Here is a 16459-nt window from a genome sequence, read left to right on the forward strand (position 1 = left end):
AAAAAAAAAAAAGGAAAATCTGAGCATGTCACTTCCCTACAGAAAGCCCACGGAATACAGCCTGAGCTCCACACCTGGCTCTTCAGCCCCTGGCCCTGCCCTACTCCTTACTACCCCTCTTCACTCCATGATCTAGCCAGGACATCACTTATCCTCCCTCGAATCCTGCGAAGTCTTGGTCCTGGGCATTTGTATACAATCTTCCCCACAGCCTGCGGTCCCCACCCCACCCCCGGTCCCTGCTGTGCCTTCACTGTGTTCAACCGCTCATCCTATAGGTTCAGCTCAGAGGTCGGCTTCCCCGGGGGAGCTCTGTGGAGACACAGCTGAGATGAGGTGTCCGTGACCTGCGCTTCTTCCTGGCACTGCAGGGACTGCACTTGGTCTGCTCTGGGCTGTGGGGCGGGCACAGATAAGAACGCTCCAGTGAGGATGCAGAGGATGCCCCGCCTGGTGGTAGATCTCTGATATGTAGCCCTGGGCCTGGCCGAGAGTTGGAGCCGAAAAAATGCTGAATAAAGGAATGAACCATCCCTTCCCTCTGCAGCAACTCAGGAAGGGAAGGCACTAGTTTGCCAACAAGCTGCCTACACCTAGGACGGGAGAATGCTGCCGGGAGGGGAAGGCCGTGCAGCCTGGAACCAAAGGCTACCGGTGCTTCAGAAGCAACTGCTATGAGGTCAAAGGAGAAGGGGCAGAAGACTGACTGGAAAGAGTAATAACATTTATTGATTGATGAGTAGGTAAATGGTCACTAAATCTGTACCAGCCGCCCTGGAAGGCTCCCTGCCCGGGCTCCGGGGTAGCCTGCCAAGAGGGGCATAGGTGATCTTGCTGGCTCAGTACCAGGAAGAAGGCAGTCTTGGGCCACGTGCTCAGGTATTCTGTCCGGCTGCACTGCCTTGGCGGGTGGCCTCAGCCTGGGCCGTCAGTCCTGGGGTCTCCCCCTCCAACACTCTCTGTTGGCCTGGGCCTCACAGCCCATAGTCGGCCTGCCCGCCCAGCCCTGTAGGGACAGGAGAGTGTAGGGAGGCCACGGGGGGGGGGGGGGGGGGGGGGGCGGACAGGGCGGGGGGGCCCAGCGAAGAGCTTACAGGCTCAGATGATGTTGTGCTCCTGGACCTTCTCTCCCGAGTAAAAGCGGCTAAAGAGGAAGGAGCTCAGGTTGATGGTCTGGAAGTGGCCCTCCAGCACCATCTCCGCCACAGCTCGCCCCACGGCAGGGGCCTGCTGGAGCCCGTGGCCGCTGAAGCCCGTGGCAAAATACATGTTGATGACCAGTGGGTGAGGACCCACCACGCCATTCTGGTCAAAGGTGTTGTAGTCGTAATAGCCGGCCCAAGCGCTCCGAACCTGCGGGTGTACAAGACACAGGTGTGCCTGGGAAGGTGCCGACACGTGCCACCCTCACTCCTGCTCTGGGGACAGACGCGGCACCCTCTTCCGGCCCCCGAGGGGTCAGTGGGATGGGTCCCTAGACCAAGAGTCCTTAGCAGTTGTGAGGCAGAGGGCGAGTGGCAGTGGACAAGCTTTCCAAGCCGACCCAGGTGCTCCAGGCTCATGGGTCTCCTGTTACCTTCAGAGTTTCAAAAGCCGGTACCCTCTGGGCCAAAGGGGGCCACACCCTGTCCTGGAAGAAATCATGGTCCACCTCCAGGTTCCCTGGATCCGGTTCCTCCTCCTACAGTGAGAGGTGGGGACATGGCTGATGTTGCCTGGGACACAAGGGCTGACCCAGACCTCACTGAGCCCCTCAGTAGGAGGGGATGGGGAGAAAAGATCCCAGTTCAAACCCAGAGGAGGCTCAACGTCAGTGAGAGCGCTGGGCCGTCCAAGAAGCCTGACTCTTCGATGACAGTGGCCTATGTCCCCTGTCCAGCACCCCAACCCTGCTTAGCTTACCTCAGTGGGGCTACAGCCACCCAGGTAGTTATGGCCTAATCCTTCTCGGCGGAAATAGGTTCCACTGGGGTCTATAACGAACGGGGTCTCCAGGCCTGGTCCCTGGGGGCAGTGCCACAAGTACACGTACCTGCCACAACCAGCAGGTTAGGAAATCCCCTTCCCAGCACATTTACCAAACTCTTACATTGCTTCTTTCCCTCTCTCACCGACCTCCTCAGCTGCCCTGAGGGAAGTTACCTTTTTCTCAGCTCCACAGGTAGCTTGGTGCCCTGGAGGGTGCCAGGTGGCCCGTTCCCAATGCCAGCCAGCTCTGCAACCTGGCCAGACCAGGCCCCTGCTGCGTTGACCACTATGGCACATTCCACGGGCTGGTACTCCAGGCTTTGGTCTATCTTCACCTGAAGGCACCAGAAGGGGAGGGGAAGGAGGGCCTGGCCCACATACCGGGCCCTGTGAGAGGTACATTTCTTCCCGAGCCTTAGTTTACCCAGACTGGAAGTGGGTAGAGAAAGACCAAAATGACAGCCGTTACCTTTTCCACCCTTGCACTTTGGTAAGGAAGATGCACAGACTGGCAACTTACATGAACTTCGTGGATCCTTTTCAAATTCACTTCTTCCCCACTTGCAGTCTTCATGAGGTTAGACGAAGACACGAAACCTGCAGGAAAAAGAAAAGAAGCGCCTGAGGCCTGAAGAAGACGAGACTGGGATTCCGTGCACTTCATTAGGAAAGCAACCTGGAAGACCGGAGCTTTCCCGCAAACAGATATGGGGTAACCAAGATGACCTTGACTGCATGCAAAATGGGAGCAAGCTGAAACCTTCACGTGCAACACAAGTCCTGAGAAAGCCTACTTAGGAGCTGGAGTCAGGATGCTCAGGACCAGGCCGCAGGGAGAACCCCATTCCCCACCAACCCGTGCTTAGCCCGTGAGTGAAGATAAGACCCCATCTAGGCCTGTGCCCCAGCTGGCAGAGGAAAGGAGCAGTGGGCACGGGGCCTCAGACTCACGTGTCACCTCTCCGCGGCAGAAGAGGACCCCCATGGACTGGACCTTTCGCCGAAGCCCCTGGAGCAGACACCAGGGGTCAAACCAACCTTCGTGCTCCATCCCTGTGATAAGAAAGAGGACTCAGGAGGTGGGATTAGGACCCTCCTCTCCTGTTGGATTTCCTGTGCCCCCAACTCCTCTTTAGGGAAGCCAGGGAAGGTTCACGTTGACCAAGTGTACCAGAGTGAAATCCTGTGGAAGGACAGAGAGCTAGCAGGGTCCGAGGGAGGCTCTGCTGGCCCGGGGGGAAGCACTGCTTCTAGAGGCAGGTTACAGGATGCTGAGACTTCCAACGTTGAGGTGCCCCTCAACCCCTGATCCCCTCTGCAAGCACGTTTTACCATAAGATGCCAAAGCCACGCCCTCTGTGTTTATCCAGGGAAATTTGTTCCGAAGCTGCTCAGGAGACATCAGGCAAACTTTGGCTCCTTCCTGCCTGAGAGAAATGCGCGACTGTGTGCCTGTGTGTCAGAGGCGAGGACTGTGCAGAGAAGGCAAAGTATGGACCCCGACTCCACAAGTGGGGATTCCAATTCATTCACGTAACTTCTCTGCCCCAAACCCCCAAGTTTTCCTCCCTGTTGAACGTGTAAAGGCCAAGCGTCCTAGTCATGGCTCTTCAGCTGACCCCTCTTTCCTTTCCTACCCCCTGGTATCCCTTTGACCACACTAAACTCCCTGACATCCCCTAACTATCCTGTATCCTTTCACAACAGGGCAGACCACTGTGTCCCTTCCGCTTGTCTCCTTCCCTTCTGCCTGGAATGACCTTCCTGTCTACCTTCTAGTACAGTCCTGCTCACTAGCACAATTATCTCCTATGGGACACTGTCCTCAAAAGGCAGCAACGCAGACCCTAAAACAACACACTCGCAAGCCCGACTGCCTGGTTCAGATCCCAGTGCCACCACTTGCTAGCTACCTTGTGCCTCGGTTTACCCACATGTGAAATGGGGATGTCTTGGTGACTAAATGAATAACTACTGCATCTGGGACATTACCCGATGTCCCTAGTAAGACCCGCAAGACTGTTATAGACACATGCTCCTGACCGATCACGAGACGCACTTAGGAGAGGGCTTGCCCCAACCAGCCTGCTGCATTTTGTACCTGAGTCACACTGATTCATTTCTATTTTTGCCTATATCTTGTCCCTGGCTGCTTCTGTTTCGACTACAAAGCTGAATGATGGCAGCAGAGTCCATATGGCCCCCGAAGCCTAAAATGTGTACTATCTGGCCCTTGCAGGAAAAGTCTGCAGATTCCTGGGCCCTTCCCTAGAGGCTCTGGCTTATTAGGTCTGGGATTTCCCGGGTGGTTTTTGTGATCTGGCCGATTTAGGAACCGCCGCAGCAGTGTGTTGTCTGTATCCATGTTCGAGCACTTAGCACAGGGTACTGGAGGTCTGCATGTGTCTGTGCTTCCTGACAGACTCCTGTCAGAGCTCCTACACAGCAGGGACCTATCTCATCAACCCCCCTCCCCATCCCCGCCCCACCGGGTTTCTCAGTTCCTAACTTGGTGTCAGAGCTTGCTACACGCACACAGCTGAGCAGCAGCTGGGTGGTCGTGCCAGGCACCCCACCCACCTCTGCACCTTCACGTTGTTCTCCATGATGGCAGCACCCTTTTCTGAAGCCAGCAAGAGATAACCTGATGGGTTGAACTGGATGTCCAGGGGAGGGTCATCAGCTACAGCCAGGTACTCCTGTGTGTGCGCAAAGAAAAAAAAAAAGTTCTTTAGAGAAGCTGATTTAAAGGAGGGAGAGCTTTCCTGGCCTCCTCACCAACAGCTCCCAGGGCTCAGAGAAGCGCCCCTCTGGGTACCACCACTGGGGAGAAAACTGGTGGTTCCAACTCCTAGTGGCCCGAACTGCTTCCGCTCCCTGATCCCCCTGGCCAACTGGGCTGCTCCTCTCTCTGGGCGAAAAGAGTGCTCACCACCCCAGCCCCCAAATCTCTTTGCACATACATTGATGTTCCGTAGAAAGTCAACTGAAAAGAGGGAGAGCTGGACGTTCTCAGGCACCGAGAACTGCTGACGAATCCCGCCCACGGAAAGCACAGTGGAGGCCCGGGAATACTGTGGAAAGACAAAAGTAACTGAGGGAGACCAGTACCCTGTCACCTGGGAGCAGAATACTGGAACGGAAGCCCCTAGGGGTAATGGGGGGTCCTACTTGCACGTTTATAATCTAAGAGGAGTTGAGGTGGATAAACCTGTATGCAAGTCAACCAGCACCCAAAGAGGACAACAATTATTAAAATCCTTCTTAGCAGATGTGCAGAGCAGAGAGAGCCAGTCATCTAAAAGGGCTGGGCACTGTGGCACAAAACGGTAATGGCCTTGAAGTCCAAGGGCAGGAGATTAACACTTCATCTACTAATTGGAAAATAGAGGAATATGACCAAACTAGTAAGATTCGTGGCTAACTCTCAATGGCTAATCGGAACTAAAGTGCAAAAACTCAGAAGTAAAGGAACCTGGAAGGGGGAGGGGATAGCTGTTTGTGTTGATTCCAGCCGGAATGCAGGCTCTCAGATGGACCTGTGGGCGCCCAAAAGATCTGACATTGTGAAATGTGCTTTTACAAGCAAAAACTCTATGGCCAAAGTCTCTAATTTGAAGGAAGAACCCGGGACTGTTTCTCAACAAGAGTCAGAGTACAGTCCCTGCCCTTTAGACCTCCAAAGATCGAAGTCTTTCCTCCCTTCCCCTCCCCTTGCCCCTTAATAAAATAGGAGTCCGTGCCCCAGTCATGACACTGCTCTACCCCACACCTCACCGTGTGGTCCCGTTCCACCACCAGCACTCGAATGGCACCTCGTGGCTTCTCCAACTTCTTCAGCCAATAGGCCACGGACAGGCCAAGCACCCCACCACCCACAATCACCACATCCGAGCCCTCAGGGGGCAGGTAGCTGGTGTCGTACAGTGGATTCCAGTCCCCGCCGGGAAGGATTGACTGGATCTTCTTCTTGATCTCGGACATCTTTCCATCTCGGTCTGTGGGACGCAGTTATGGTCAGAAGGCCATACATTTTCTTTACAGGTGGTAGGGGGTTAGAGGATGGGCACAGGAGAAGGTTGGCTAAACGGAAACGGACACTGATCTGGCTGTTCCCACGGTCATCCCCTCTCATAAGGTCAGCCTGCACCCAGCAGTATTCCACAGCTTCGCCATGTGGTCTGTGTGCCATCAGGCTCTCTTCCCGTCTCACGCATCATGCCCAGCACTGCAAGATTCAACTTCTCAAAAAGAACACTCTATACTCTCTCCCTAGGCCAGGTGACTTACGCGTGCTTATCTCCTGTGCAGACTGCTCTTTCCCTTGAATCACAGGCTCATATATTCAACTGCATTTCCCTCTCCTCTCGGAGAGGAGGGTTCCAGGCTCCTGGACCAATAGGTCCTGGCACACTCCAAGCAGCAGTGTCCTCTGAAGCATGATACCTCTGAGTGGCACCTTATCCTGGATATCCGTCACCACCGACAAAGCTACATTCACGTCCTATTTATTGTCAAGTCCTGATGTCTTTGCCTCCTAAAGATCTCTCCAATCGGTCCCCCTTTCCTCCCCATCTCCGCCACCACCACCTTAGCCCAAACTACCATGACCTCTCACCTGGACTAACCCAAAAGCCTTACTGTTCCCACTAATCCTCCTCTTACCACCTGACTCTTTTGCATCACAGCTAGAATATTTTCTAAGCACTAATTCAATCACATACTCTCCTGCTTAAAACCTTCCAGTGGTTTTCCATTACTCTAAGAATAAAAGTCCAAGATCTTCAACATGGATGAGGCACAGCACACTCTGGCTCTGGTTTACCTTTTTCTCTCCCCACTCCCCCACTCTGCCCCCTTCGACACCTCGATGGTGGCAGGGAATCTACACAGGTGTTCTCTCGACTTTGAAACCGTGTCCGCTTCTTTGCCTGGTTAACTCCTTGCTTCTTTTCGCTTTCAGCTCAGTTCTCATTTTTCTCAGGGAAGTCTTTCCTGACTCTGCGGACTGTCAGAATCTCCTGTCACATGGTCTCATTACCTCATGCAACACATCTGCAATTTTGAGTTCAAGTGTCATTGCTTCATATGGTACTATGCCTACCTTCTTCACCAATGAGTCTTCAGCCTAGCACAGAACCTGGTACGCCATCAGTGCCTTGAATCAATGAATCCTTTCATCTTTCACACCTAACACACAAATCTCCAAGTCGTCTCACCGACTCCAATACAAAATTCAAACTCTTCTCGGCAATGTTGGAATCTTTCTTTGATCTAGGCTTACCTCACCCATCCACACTACGTTTCCTATCTCTGCTCTCTACCTACGTGGCTTTTGTTAGATTCTTGCACAAAACCAATACTTCTAATTTTCGCTGGGTTCTCCGCAACCTGGAACACACACCTTCCCTGAGCCAGTAAACGATATCCATCAAGGCTGATCTCAGTTCCCATCTGCTCACTGTACTTCTCCAGTTACACTAGCTTCGGGACTAGCAGTGCAGGGCATTTGTCCAAGTTGGATTCTATCCAGTCTTGAACTGGTCTATTGAAGTCTTCACTCTCCGGCTGCATTCCAGGCCACACACTGAACCTTCTTTCTCTTCCCTCCTTAACAGCCACACGCTAAGTGCAGCATCCTGCACGCGAGCAGGACTTTAAGGCACAGCTAGCTCTGCAACCAATCAACCTGGCTCTCTGTTATGCTGGTGGTAAACTGAGGCATAGAACGATCTGGAATTTGTCACCTGACAGGGGCTTCCTGGGAAGCCCAGCCTTTACAAGCTCCGGCAGGAAAGCGTACCCCCTCCTCCCAGCCGACCCACTGTCTTTACATCGTGGGCCGGGTCCTGAGTCCGGAAGGTCACAGAGCTGGAGCTTGGGGCCATCCAAGAACCACGATACCCTCCGCGGCCCTCAACTTTACCCAGAATAGAGCCTCCTCTGTGTGTGCCTAGACCCCGGCCCAAGGGGCCCCGGCACAAGCCCAAAAGCAACGTCCTGCGAAGCATGACCACTCAGAGCCCAGGCCCTCTGGGCGACCCCCCCACCCCACCCCACCTCCCGACGCCAGCCCCACTCTGCCGTCACTTCTCCGCGCCGCAGGCCGTTCAGACGAGCGCGCCCATTGGCCAGCGGGTCCTGAGGGCCACGCCCCTCCGCCCTGTAGGCCGTCCTCTCTGAGAGCCCCGCCCAGGTCCGCCCCCACCCGCCATTGGCGAGCCTGGCGCCTGCGTCAGTGTTGCGCGCCCTCGGGCGGAGGCGGAGAAAGAACACAGCAGCTCGGAGCGGAAGTGCGGCTGAGCCGGTTTCCGGGACCGCTGGTGTGACGTGTCCCGAGCTTGGCGCAGCAGGAAGCGGCGGTGATCGCGGCCTGAGTTCCCGGCGCCGGCCCCGGCTCCTTTCCCGCTGCCGCCATGCTCGACTTCTTCACCATTTTCTCCAAAGGCGGGCTTGTGCTCTGGTGCTTCCAGGGCGTGAGTGACTCATGCACCGGGCCCGTTAATGCGTTGATTCGTTCTGTGCTGCTGCAGGTATAGCCCCCTCGGGATCAGAACTACGGGCTCGACCTCAGAACTGGTCCATAGCCCCTTCAACTGATCCCACGCCCTCCTCCCACCTTCTCCGCCTACCCCAAACTGGCCACTCACTCATTGCCAGTATTCCGCTTCTCTTTCCCGCTCCCCTGGGACCTCTAGCAACTTTGCGACGCCCCCTCCCCCTCCGTCTCTGGGACTCTAGCCGAATCCCGGCGTCTCTTGAGATTTCCCATAGTTCCCTCCATTGACCCCCTAGCAACTTAATTTTCTGTTGTGTCGAAGGCTGGGTGCTGGGCGAGATAATGGAAAAACGCTTTTAAAAAGCTGTAAATAGCGTATAGCTGCTAGTAAATCTGATGGTGTGATTCTCTCTTCTGGCTCCCACGTGTCTTTCCCTCTAACCTCTTTTCCTCTTAACCGTCCCCCTCCCCCCAACTTGGCACCTCCTTTTCTCCCTGATGGGATGCTGCTAGAGAGCAGTGTCCCAGCATCCTCTTGTCCTGGGGACGACAGGTTTGACTTTGAGGGAAGTGTCTGGTTCTTTCCCATAGGTGATCCTTGAGGGGCGCAAGTCTGGGTTTTCTGGGTAGTCTGAACTCTACTTTTTTTTTTTTTCTTCCAGGAAAGGGGAGGTAACAACTCCTTCACCCATGAGGCACTCACACTCAAGTACAAATTGGACAACCAGTTTGAGCTGGTGTTTGTGGTAAGTGGGGCTATTTTAGAAGGATAATGATTACACTTTTCTTTAATCCTGATTAAGAGAACCCTCATTAATTGAGCCCAGTGTATACGGTGAAGTAACTGAGAAGACAGACAGACAGTGGAGGGGGAAAGGGAAGACGCTCCTGAGCCCAGGCAGAGACCTTGGCTGCCCCTCAGGTCGGGGAAACGTGCCAGGCCACTGAGCCAGTCTCTGGAGGCCTGGAGTGAGCTGGCTTGTAAGCAGATCTGTTGGCTCTGTTTCTCTCTCTGAACAGGTTGGTTTTCAGAAGATCCTAACGCTGACGTATGTAGACAAATTGATAGATGATGTGCACCGGCTGTTTCGGGACAAGTACCGTACAGAGATCCAACAGCAAAGTGCTTTAAGTCTATTGAATGGCACTTTTGATTTCCAAAATGACTTCCTGCGGCTCCTTCGGTGAGAGGCCTCCCCTCTGCACAGTTGATTTCCATGACCTGATAATCTCCCTTCCTTCCTGAGGGCGGTTCCAGGGGAGTAAATTGTTTATCAGAACACACAGAATTTGCTGTCCAGTTGTAACTGGCCTCTTGGTGTGAGGGTCCTTTCTCTGGACTTTGATCATTCTCTTCTTTCTAGTGAAGCAGAGGAGAGCAGTAAGATCCGTGCTCCCACAACCATGAAGAAATTTGAAGATTCTGAAAAGGCCAAGAAACCTGTGAGGTCCATGATTGAGACACGGGGTGAAAAACCCAAAGAAAAAGCAAAGAACAGCAAAAAAAACAAGGGGGCCAAGAAGGAGAGTGAGTTTGAGCTCCTTGGACATAGCAGGGCATGAAAAGTTAATGTGATAGTATGGACTGAAATTGTTTCATCTTTCCCTTGGTCGTTGCTTACCTCCCTTGCTCAGATGCCCATCACCTAATCATCCCGTCCTTGTGATCCCCAAGGTGTTTGCCCCTAGTTTCCTCTTAAGGACTTGGAAGACTTTATTTCCCATTGTAGGAATTTGGTTGTTTTTCTCCAATGAGTTTTCTCCTAACAGGTTCTGATGGCCCTTTGGTTACCAGCAAAGCTGTCCCTGCTGAAAAGTCAGGTCTCCTGGTGGGGCCTGAGAATGGGGTAGAACTTTCCAAAGAAGAGCTGATACGTAGGAAGCGAGAGGAATTCATTCAGAAGCATGGGAGAGGTATGGAGAAGTCCAGGTGAGCATTCTAACTTTCACCACAAATGTTGTTATCTAGCCACAGTGGGGGCAAGGGAGCGCTTATCCCTGGTTCTTGAGTGGATGTTTCCTTTCCTACTTCACCGTAACCCTTTGTGCTGTAACCCTTTACAGCAAGTCCATGAAATCAGATGCTCCAAAGGAGAAGGGCAAAAAAGCACCCCGGGTGTGGGCTCTGGGTGGCTGTGCAAACAAGGAAGTCTTGGATTATAGCACCCCCACCACCAACGGAGCCCCTGAGGTTGCCCCACCTGAGGATATCAACTTGGTAAGAGGCAATAGGGGCCAGTGAGAGTTACCATTAGTAAGCATTTGGGGAGGAGGTAGAGACTAGGAGGGTAGTACCTTTGGTTGCTTTGAATGAAGGGGTGGGTTACATTTGGAGTTTTCCAAATCAGAGATGGAATGAGGATAGGGTAAATCCTGGGCTTCTTCCCCTTCAGCTCTCGAGAGTTCCTGATCCCCTCTTACTCCTTTCCCTGTACCCTCCAGATTCGAGGTACTGGGCCTGGGGGGCAGCTTCAGGATCTGGACTGCAGCAGCTCAGAGGATGAGGGGGCCACTCAAAACTCCACCAAACCTAGGTAGGGGAATTTCAGGTGGAGAGTGGGAGGTATGGCTCCAGAACAGATGAAACTTCATTCCTGCCCGCTGGCTTTATACATATCCATCACTTCCTGTGCCTGCAGTGCTACCAAGGGAACTCTGGGTGGCATGTTTGGGATGCTGAAGGGCCTTGTGGGGTCCAAGAGCTTGAGTCGTGCAGACATGGAATCTGTGCTGGACAAGATGCGTGATCATCTCATTGGTAAGTTGTGAGAACAGGTGGACTCGTGTGTACGGGACAGAGATGGTGGAGAGTAGAACCACCTAGAACTCTCAGCTGTACCACGGGTTGTTTACTGTGGACGTGGCACTCACACCTGTTCCTGTCTCTCCAGCTAAGAATGTGGCAGCAGACATTGCAGTCCAGCTCTGTGAATCTGTGGCCAACAAGTTGGAAGGGAAGGTGATGGGGACATTCAGCAGTAAGTATCTCCCTAAACCAGAAAGTGCTCAAGGGATTACACTTACTAGGAGGTGAAGAGCATTGTTCTCCTTTCTTGCTAGATGTATGGCTTCTGGCAAACTCCTTCACCTCTAAACGGCTATTACAGAACTTAGACTTTAAGAGTTATCACAACTAAATGAGTTTAAGTGCTTGGAACACGATCACTTATGGTGTGGATTCCTGGGACAAGGTCCCAGCTCCCTTAGGTGTTGGGTGTTCTTCGAGTACGTTCCTTGGGTTTCATGGATCCACCTCCCTTTTTAGCGGTGACTTCCACAGTAAAGCAAGCCCTACAGGAGTCGCTGGTACAGATTCTGCAGCCACAGCGTCGTGTTGACATGCTGCGGGATATCATGGATGCCCAGCGTCATCAGCGCCCTTACGTTGTCACCTTCTGCGGTGTTAATGGAGTGGGGAAGTCTACTAATCTTGCCAAGGTCAGTAGAGCTCCCCATTTTCTTCACTCTCCATGTCTTAGCAATTCTCGTTCTAGATGACTGGTTTCTTTGCTTTTTTTCCACAGATTTCTTTCTGGCTGTTAGAGAATGGCTTCAGTGTCCTCATTGCGGCCTGTGACACATTTCGTGCCGGGGCCGTGGAGCAGCTGCGTACACACACCCGGCGTTTGAGTGCCCTACACCCCCCAGAGAATCACGGTGGCCGCACTATGGTGCAGTTGTTTGAAAAGGGCTACGGCAAGGACGCTGCTGGAATCGCCATGGAAGCGATTGCCTTTGGTATGGCGCAGAGAAAGCGTGGGGGAGCTTGTGTGGGCCCCGTTCCTCCTTGGGTTTCCTTGGGATTGGCAGAAGGTCAGGGTTACCCTCCTACCAACTTACTGCTCTGTAACAAGTCAGGATTGGGAACTTGCAGTGTTCTGCCTTGGGTAACAGGAGTACTAGCTACAGGCAAAATACATTCCCACCAAAGAAACCTGTTTGCTCTCCTCTATCCTGTTGCCATCTTTTCCTGAATGTTCTTGATTGCCAAGCACAGAATAGTTTTTTTGCTCATATAACCTTACAGCCAGATCCAGAGCCCAAGAAAGTAAACACATAGGCTTTTAATACAGCCAGGTTATGACTTCTTGAGAGAAAGCTGGGAATGAACAGGATATTCCAGATGTCTTGAGTTGACCACTTTTTTCTCTTTAGCACGTAACCAAGGCTTTGATGTGGTGCTGGTGGACACAGCTGGCCGCATGCAAGACAATGCCCCTCTGATGACTGCCCTGGCTAAGCTCATTACTGTCAACACACCCGACTTGGTGCTGTTTGTGGGGGAGGCCTTAGTAGGCAATGAGGCCGTGGACCAGCTGGTGAGGGCTAGGGCCTAGTTCTTTTCCCAGCCTTATCTTTGGACAGTTGGGTGCTTCTTACAGTTATATCATGTTTCTCCCTTACAGGTCAAATTCAACAGAGCCTTGGCTGACCATTCTATGGCTCAAACACCTCGGCTCATTGATGGCATCGTCCTTACCAAATTTGATACCATTGATGACAAGGTAAATACGGATGATACAGAATAGAGTGAGATGGGGGCAGGAAGGGCAGCCTTTACAAGGGAGCTGATGCTATTAGGGTATGTTGTTGGCTCCAAAGATTCCTATTACTGAGGGGGTAAAAAGAAGCGGCCTTGAGTTGATTGGGTATCCCCTTTCTCCACTTCAGGTGGGAGCTGCTATTTCTATGACCTACATCACAAGCAAACCCATCGTCTTTGTGGGCACTGGCCAGACCTACTGTGACCTACGCAGTCTCAACGCCAAGGCTGTGGTGGCTGCCCTCATGAAGGCTTAATGTGGCTCTTGCCTAAAACCAAATCACTGCTTCCCCCCAAAGCGCCCCCTGCATCAAAAATGTGCTTTAGAGTATGTGAGCGACTTCTCTTCAGTGGAGTACAGAGGCAGGGTGAGGGGAGCTCCAGGGGCTGCAGCTCCCCTGCCCCACTCCCTGGCAGCCCAGCCTCCACCTGCAAGGAGGGCCTAATCATGTTACAGTCACTGCCCATCACCCCCTTCCCTGACAGCCCCCCACCCCCACCCCCTAGGCATTCCCTTCACTCTGCCTACACACTCAGCCTCACTATAGCTCTGGCCAGCGGTCGGCAGAGCCAACATCAGAGCTTTGCTAATTCGTACTGTCACAGGGATGTCTGAGCACAACGAGCAGTCTGAAGTCCCAGCTCGAATAGGTTAAGAGACTTCCAGAGCCAAATCTGGGTTCTCCCTTGGATACATAGCTTTCAGGTCCCTGGGGACCAAGATGATACCCATCACACTGTGGCAGAGTATGGCCTGTTCTTAATTGCTGCTAATTCTGATGATGACCCCATCCCCATTGTTTCCTCAAAGCATCAGCAGAGGCCAGAGTGAGTTGTTACAAATGAACGAAAGGAGTTCCTGCTTCTCAAAATTAAAGGGAGCTGAGCTGTAGTGCTGCACTGGGCTTCTCAGCCTTCCAACTCTTACCCGCTCCCAAACACCAGATGTAAGCTTTGCATGTTCCCTTTCCTGGGAGAAAACCAACTGTCAGAAGGGTAGACGAGTTGCCCCTCTCCCCCACCCCACTCTCCACTTGAGCGGATCCTGCCTTTTCCTCTTCTTTCTCTCTACAGTGCCTGGTAGACAAGTGCTACATTGAAGAATACAAACCTCTTGTTAAGACTTGTCCTGTAGCTTGGTATTACAGATGTGCTATTAGTGCAATAAGGTGAAGGCTGTCTGCCCAGAGAAATACATAATTTATATAAGAAAATAAATTTCATAAATAAATTGCCTTTTATGTCTCGGAATTCTTTTACATAGGACTTAAAGCTAAGATCTCACATCACGCTAACTATGGTTCTGGGCCTTGTAGTACGAAGGGAAATAAAACAAGAATTGGTAACGAATGGTTGTCCAGAGAACAAGATCACCCACCTCAATGTGAAAGGAGAGCACTTTTAAATTAAGGGACAAAAACTAGGCTCCTCTAATGCCTCTGCAGGTTTGTTTTCTAAAGGGACTCTAAAAGTAGAGCCAGGGCCCTGGGAAGTAAATGAACAAGCTTTTAATACAGCTCAGTTATGTAAAATACTGTACACTGTAAAAGGTCTAGAAAACTAGAGCTTCGAGTCATGTTTTAAAAAAGCCATTGAGCTTAATTGAAAAACCAAGTATAGAGTACAAAACTGCAACAAGGGCCATGGTGGTCCCACGGCATCCAGATCCCAAGTCCTTCATGCAGGGCTGTAGCCACGGTCAGTGGAGGTGTTGCACTGACCTGCTGTGTGGACACAGGCATGTCCACCCAGGGGTGGGGGAGCTGCATTGGGTCCCACTGTCACTTGGGGATTCTTGAACTGGAATAGGACGCAGAAGATCAAGAACCAGTGGGCATGAAGGATTGAGCTGGAACACCCCCTACCCCCAACTCTCCCCCACCCCCAACCTTCAACCGCTGGGTTTTGGTACTTCCACGGAGCTGTGTTGGGTTCTTGTAAGTTTACTTGTTAAATACTCTCCACAGTCAGGCCTGACGGTTTGGTCTAATGGTGATGAGCTCTCTAGCCCTCTCATGTTCTACAGTCTGTGGAAAGAAAGAAAAGAAAAGAAAATGAAGTCTCACAAAACTGATGTGTACATCTAAAGCTGCAGATAAATATTTAAGTCCAGCTTAACCCGTCAGAAGACAAGACATCACAGATACTAGGAATCTTGTGATAGACTCGATAGGAAAATACAGACTCCTTAACAGGTAGGAGAGAGAAGTCATTCTCCAAGGTCTTAACCAAACCCCAGGAAAACATTTTCTGCCAAGAAAACTGACAAACAGACCAGGAAATAGTATACCTCTTATTTCACTGTGTGCTGTGGACGAGCCATTGAGCTGACCTTCTCTCACCATCCCTGCTAAACAGAATGCACATCAGAATCAGCATTAGACTGGGAAGCCAAAACTTTAAAAAAAAAATTTTTTTTTTTTATTTTAGAGAGCATGTGAATGGGAGACGGGGCAAAGAGAGGGAGAGAATCCCAAGCAGGCTCCATGCTGTGTGGAGCCCAATGCGGGGCTCAATTCCATGACCCTGGGATCATGACCTGAGCCTAAATCAAGAGATGCTCAAGCAACTGAGCCACCCAGAACCCCAACTCTTAATAGTAGAAAGAAAACCAAGCAACTAATGGGGAATAAAACCATATGGTCTAACAAGAATGGCAGTATTTAGTAATGACCATATCACAGAGGAAGATAAAGGAGGTGGAGAGAATGAACTGGATTAGTCTTCAGACTACATCAAATAAGGGCAGCAGTAAGTCTGCACTAACGCTGTCTGTAAAGAAAACATTAAATGGGCAAAGTGTGCATGTTGTCCCTAACTCCTCAAAAAGGCCAAGTTTAGGTAAAAATCCAGGGATGGAGATGGGGAGCAGCATGCAAGTGAGCAAACTCAACCAAGTAGAAGAGTGAAAAGGAGCAGACGCTCTGACAACACAAAATGAGTTAAATCTGAGCTGTCCAGTAAGGTGCTGTTGGCCACACGTGGCTATACACTTTTATGTTAGAAATTCTGTTCCTTAGTCACACTAACCACATTTCAAATGCTCAACAGCCACATGTGGCATGTGGTTACAATACTGGACAGGGAAGATAACAGAATATTTCTATCACTGCAGAAAATTCTATTGGACAGCCCTGAGATAGATAATAGCGCAGGAAAAAAGTTTGAACACATGGAAGAAAACCCTAGTCAGAATTATGACCATTTAGAGTATAAATAAATAAAAACACTCACACATACAAATTAGTATTGATATTCCCCCATCTTAAAAAGAACTTTAGAGGGATGCCTGCTCAGTTGAGCGTCCAACTCTTGATATCAGCTCAGGTCATGATCCCAGGGTTGTGGGTTCGAGCCCCGTGTCAGGCTCCATGCTGAGTGTGGAGCCTGCTTAAGAGTCTCCCCCGCCCCAAATCCTGTCTCCCCTACTTATGTTAAAAAAAAACTTT

General features: G+C 51.5%; 3 protein-coding genes across 12 annotated transcripts in view; 1 reads left to right on the forward strand and 2 right to left on the reverse strand.

Annotated features, from left to right (window-relative positions):
• Positions 1–259: 259 nt before the first annotated feature.
• On the reverse strand, positions 260–8055 carry FOXRED1 (FAD dependent oxidoreductase domain containing 1). Of its 6 annotated transcripts, none has more exons than XM_053203894.1 (12): positions 7772–8018; positions 5746–5966; positions 4932–5042; positions 4549–4667; positions 3301–3395; positions 2920–3021; positions 2489–2565; positions 2143–2303; positions 1903–2032; positions 1577–1681; positions 1095–1353; positions 260–395 (listed from the first exon to the last, which is right to left on the reverse strand). In XM_053203894.1, the coding sequence occupies exons 1-11, from the start codon at positions 7977–7979 to the stop codon at positions 1099–1101; spliced, it is 1584 nt and encodes a 527-aa protein (XP_053059869.1). In that variant the 5' UTR covers positions 7980–8018; the 3' UTR covers positions 260–395; positions 1095–1098. The 6 variants fall into 6 exon arrangements, with proteins under 6 accessions (XP_053059869.1, XP_053059868.1, XP_014927696.2 ...); XM_053203893.1 differs by lacking the exon at positions 260–395 and adding an exon at positions 708–1006; XM_015072210.3 differs by lacking the exon at positions 260–395 and having other exon boundaries at positions 708–1353; positions 7895–8055.
• Positions 8056–8254: 199 nt separating this feature from the next.
• SRPRA (SRP receptor subunit alpha) lies at positions 8255–14245 on the forward strand. The gene is made up of 14 exons (XM_015072221.3): positions 8255–8501; positions 9130–9213; positions 9488–9651; positions 9832–9995; positions 10238–10397; positions 10532–10685; positions 10910–11001; positions 11107–11225; positions 11359–11445; positions 11733–11905; positions 11992–12205; positions 12623–12786; positions 12874–12972; positions 13139–14245. The coding sequence occupies exons 1-14, from the start codon at positions 8385–8387 to the stop codon at positions 13265–13267; spliced, it is 1920 nt and encodes a 639-aa protein (XP_014927707.2). The 5' UTR covers positions 8255–8384; the 3' UTR covers positions 13268–14245.
• Positions 14246–14503: 258 nt separating this feature from the next.
• The window catches only part of FAM118B (family with sequence similarity 118 member B), a 47074-nt gene continuing 45118 nt past the window's right edge, over positions 14504–16459 (reverse strand). For 2 of the 5 annotated variants that reach the window (XR_008290578.1, XM_015072224.3), the window contains 2 exons: positions 15301–15357; positions 14504–15037 (listed from right to left, as the gene is read on the reverse strand). Coding sequence is in view for 2 of the 5 variants with exons in the window: in XM_015072224.3 (XP_014927710.1) it covers positions 15024–15037; positions 15301–15357 (71 nt within the window). In the remaining 3 variants the exon portion in view is untranslated. Of the gene's footprint in view, positions 15038–15300; positions 15361–16459 lie in introns of all 5 variants that reach the window. The other 3 variants (XR_003413334.2, XM_015072222.3, XR_008290579.1) reach the window with 2 other exon arrangements.

This window comes from Acinonyx jubatus, chromosome D1 (assembly GCF_027475565.1).
Source record: "Acinonyx jubatus isolate Ajub_Pintada_27869175 chromosome D1, VMU_Ajub_asm_v1.0, whole genome shotgun sequence".
Classification (NCBI taxonomy): Eukaryota; Metazoa; Chordata; class Mammalia; order Carnivora; family Felidae; genus Acinonyx; species Acinonyx jubatus.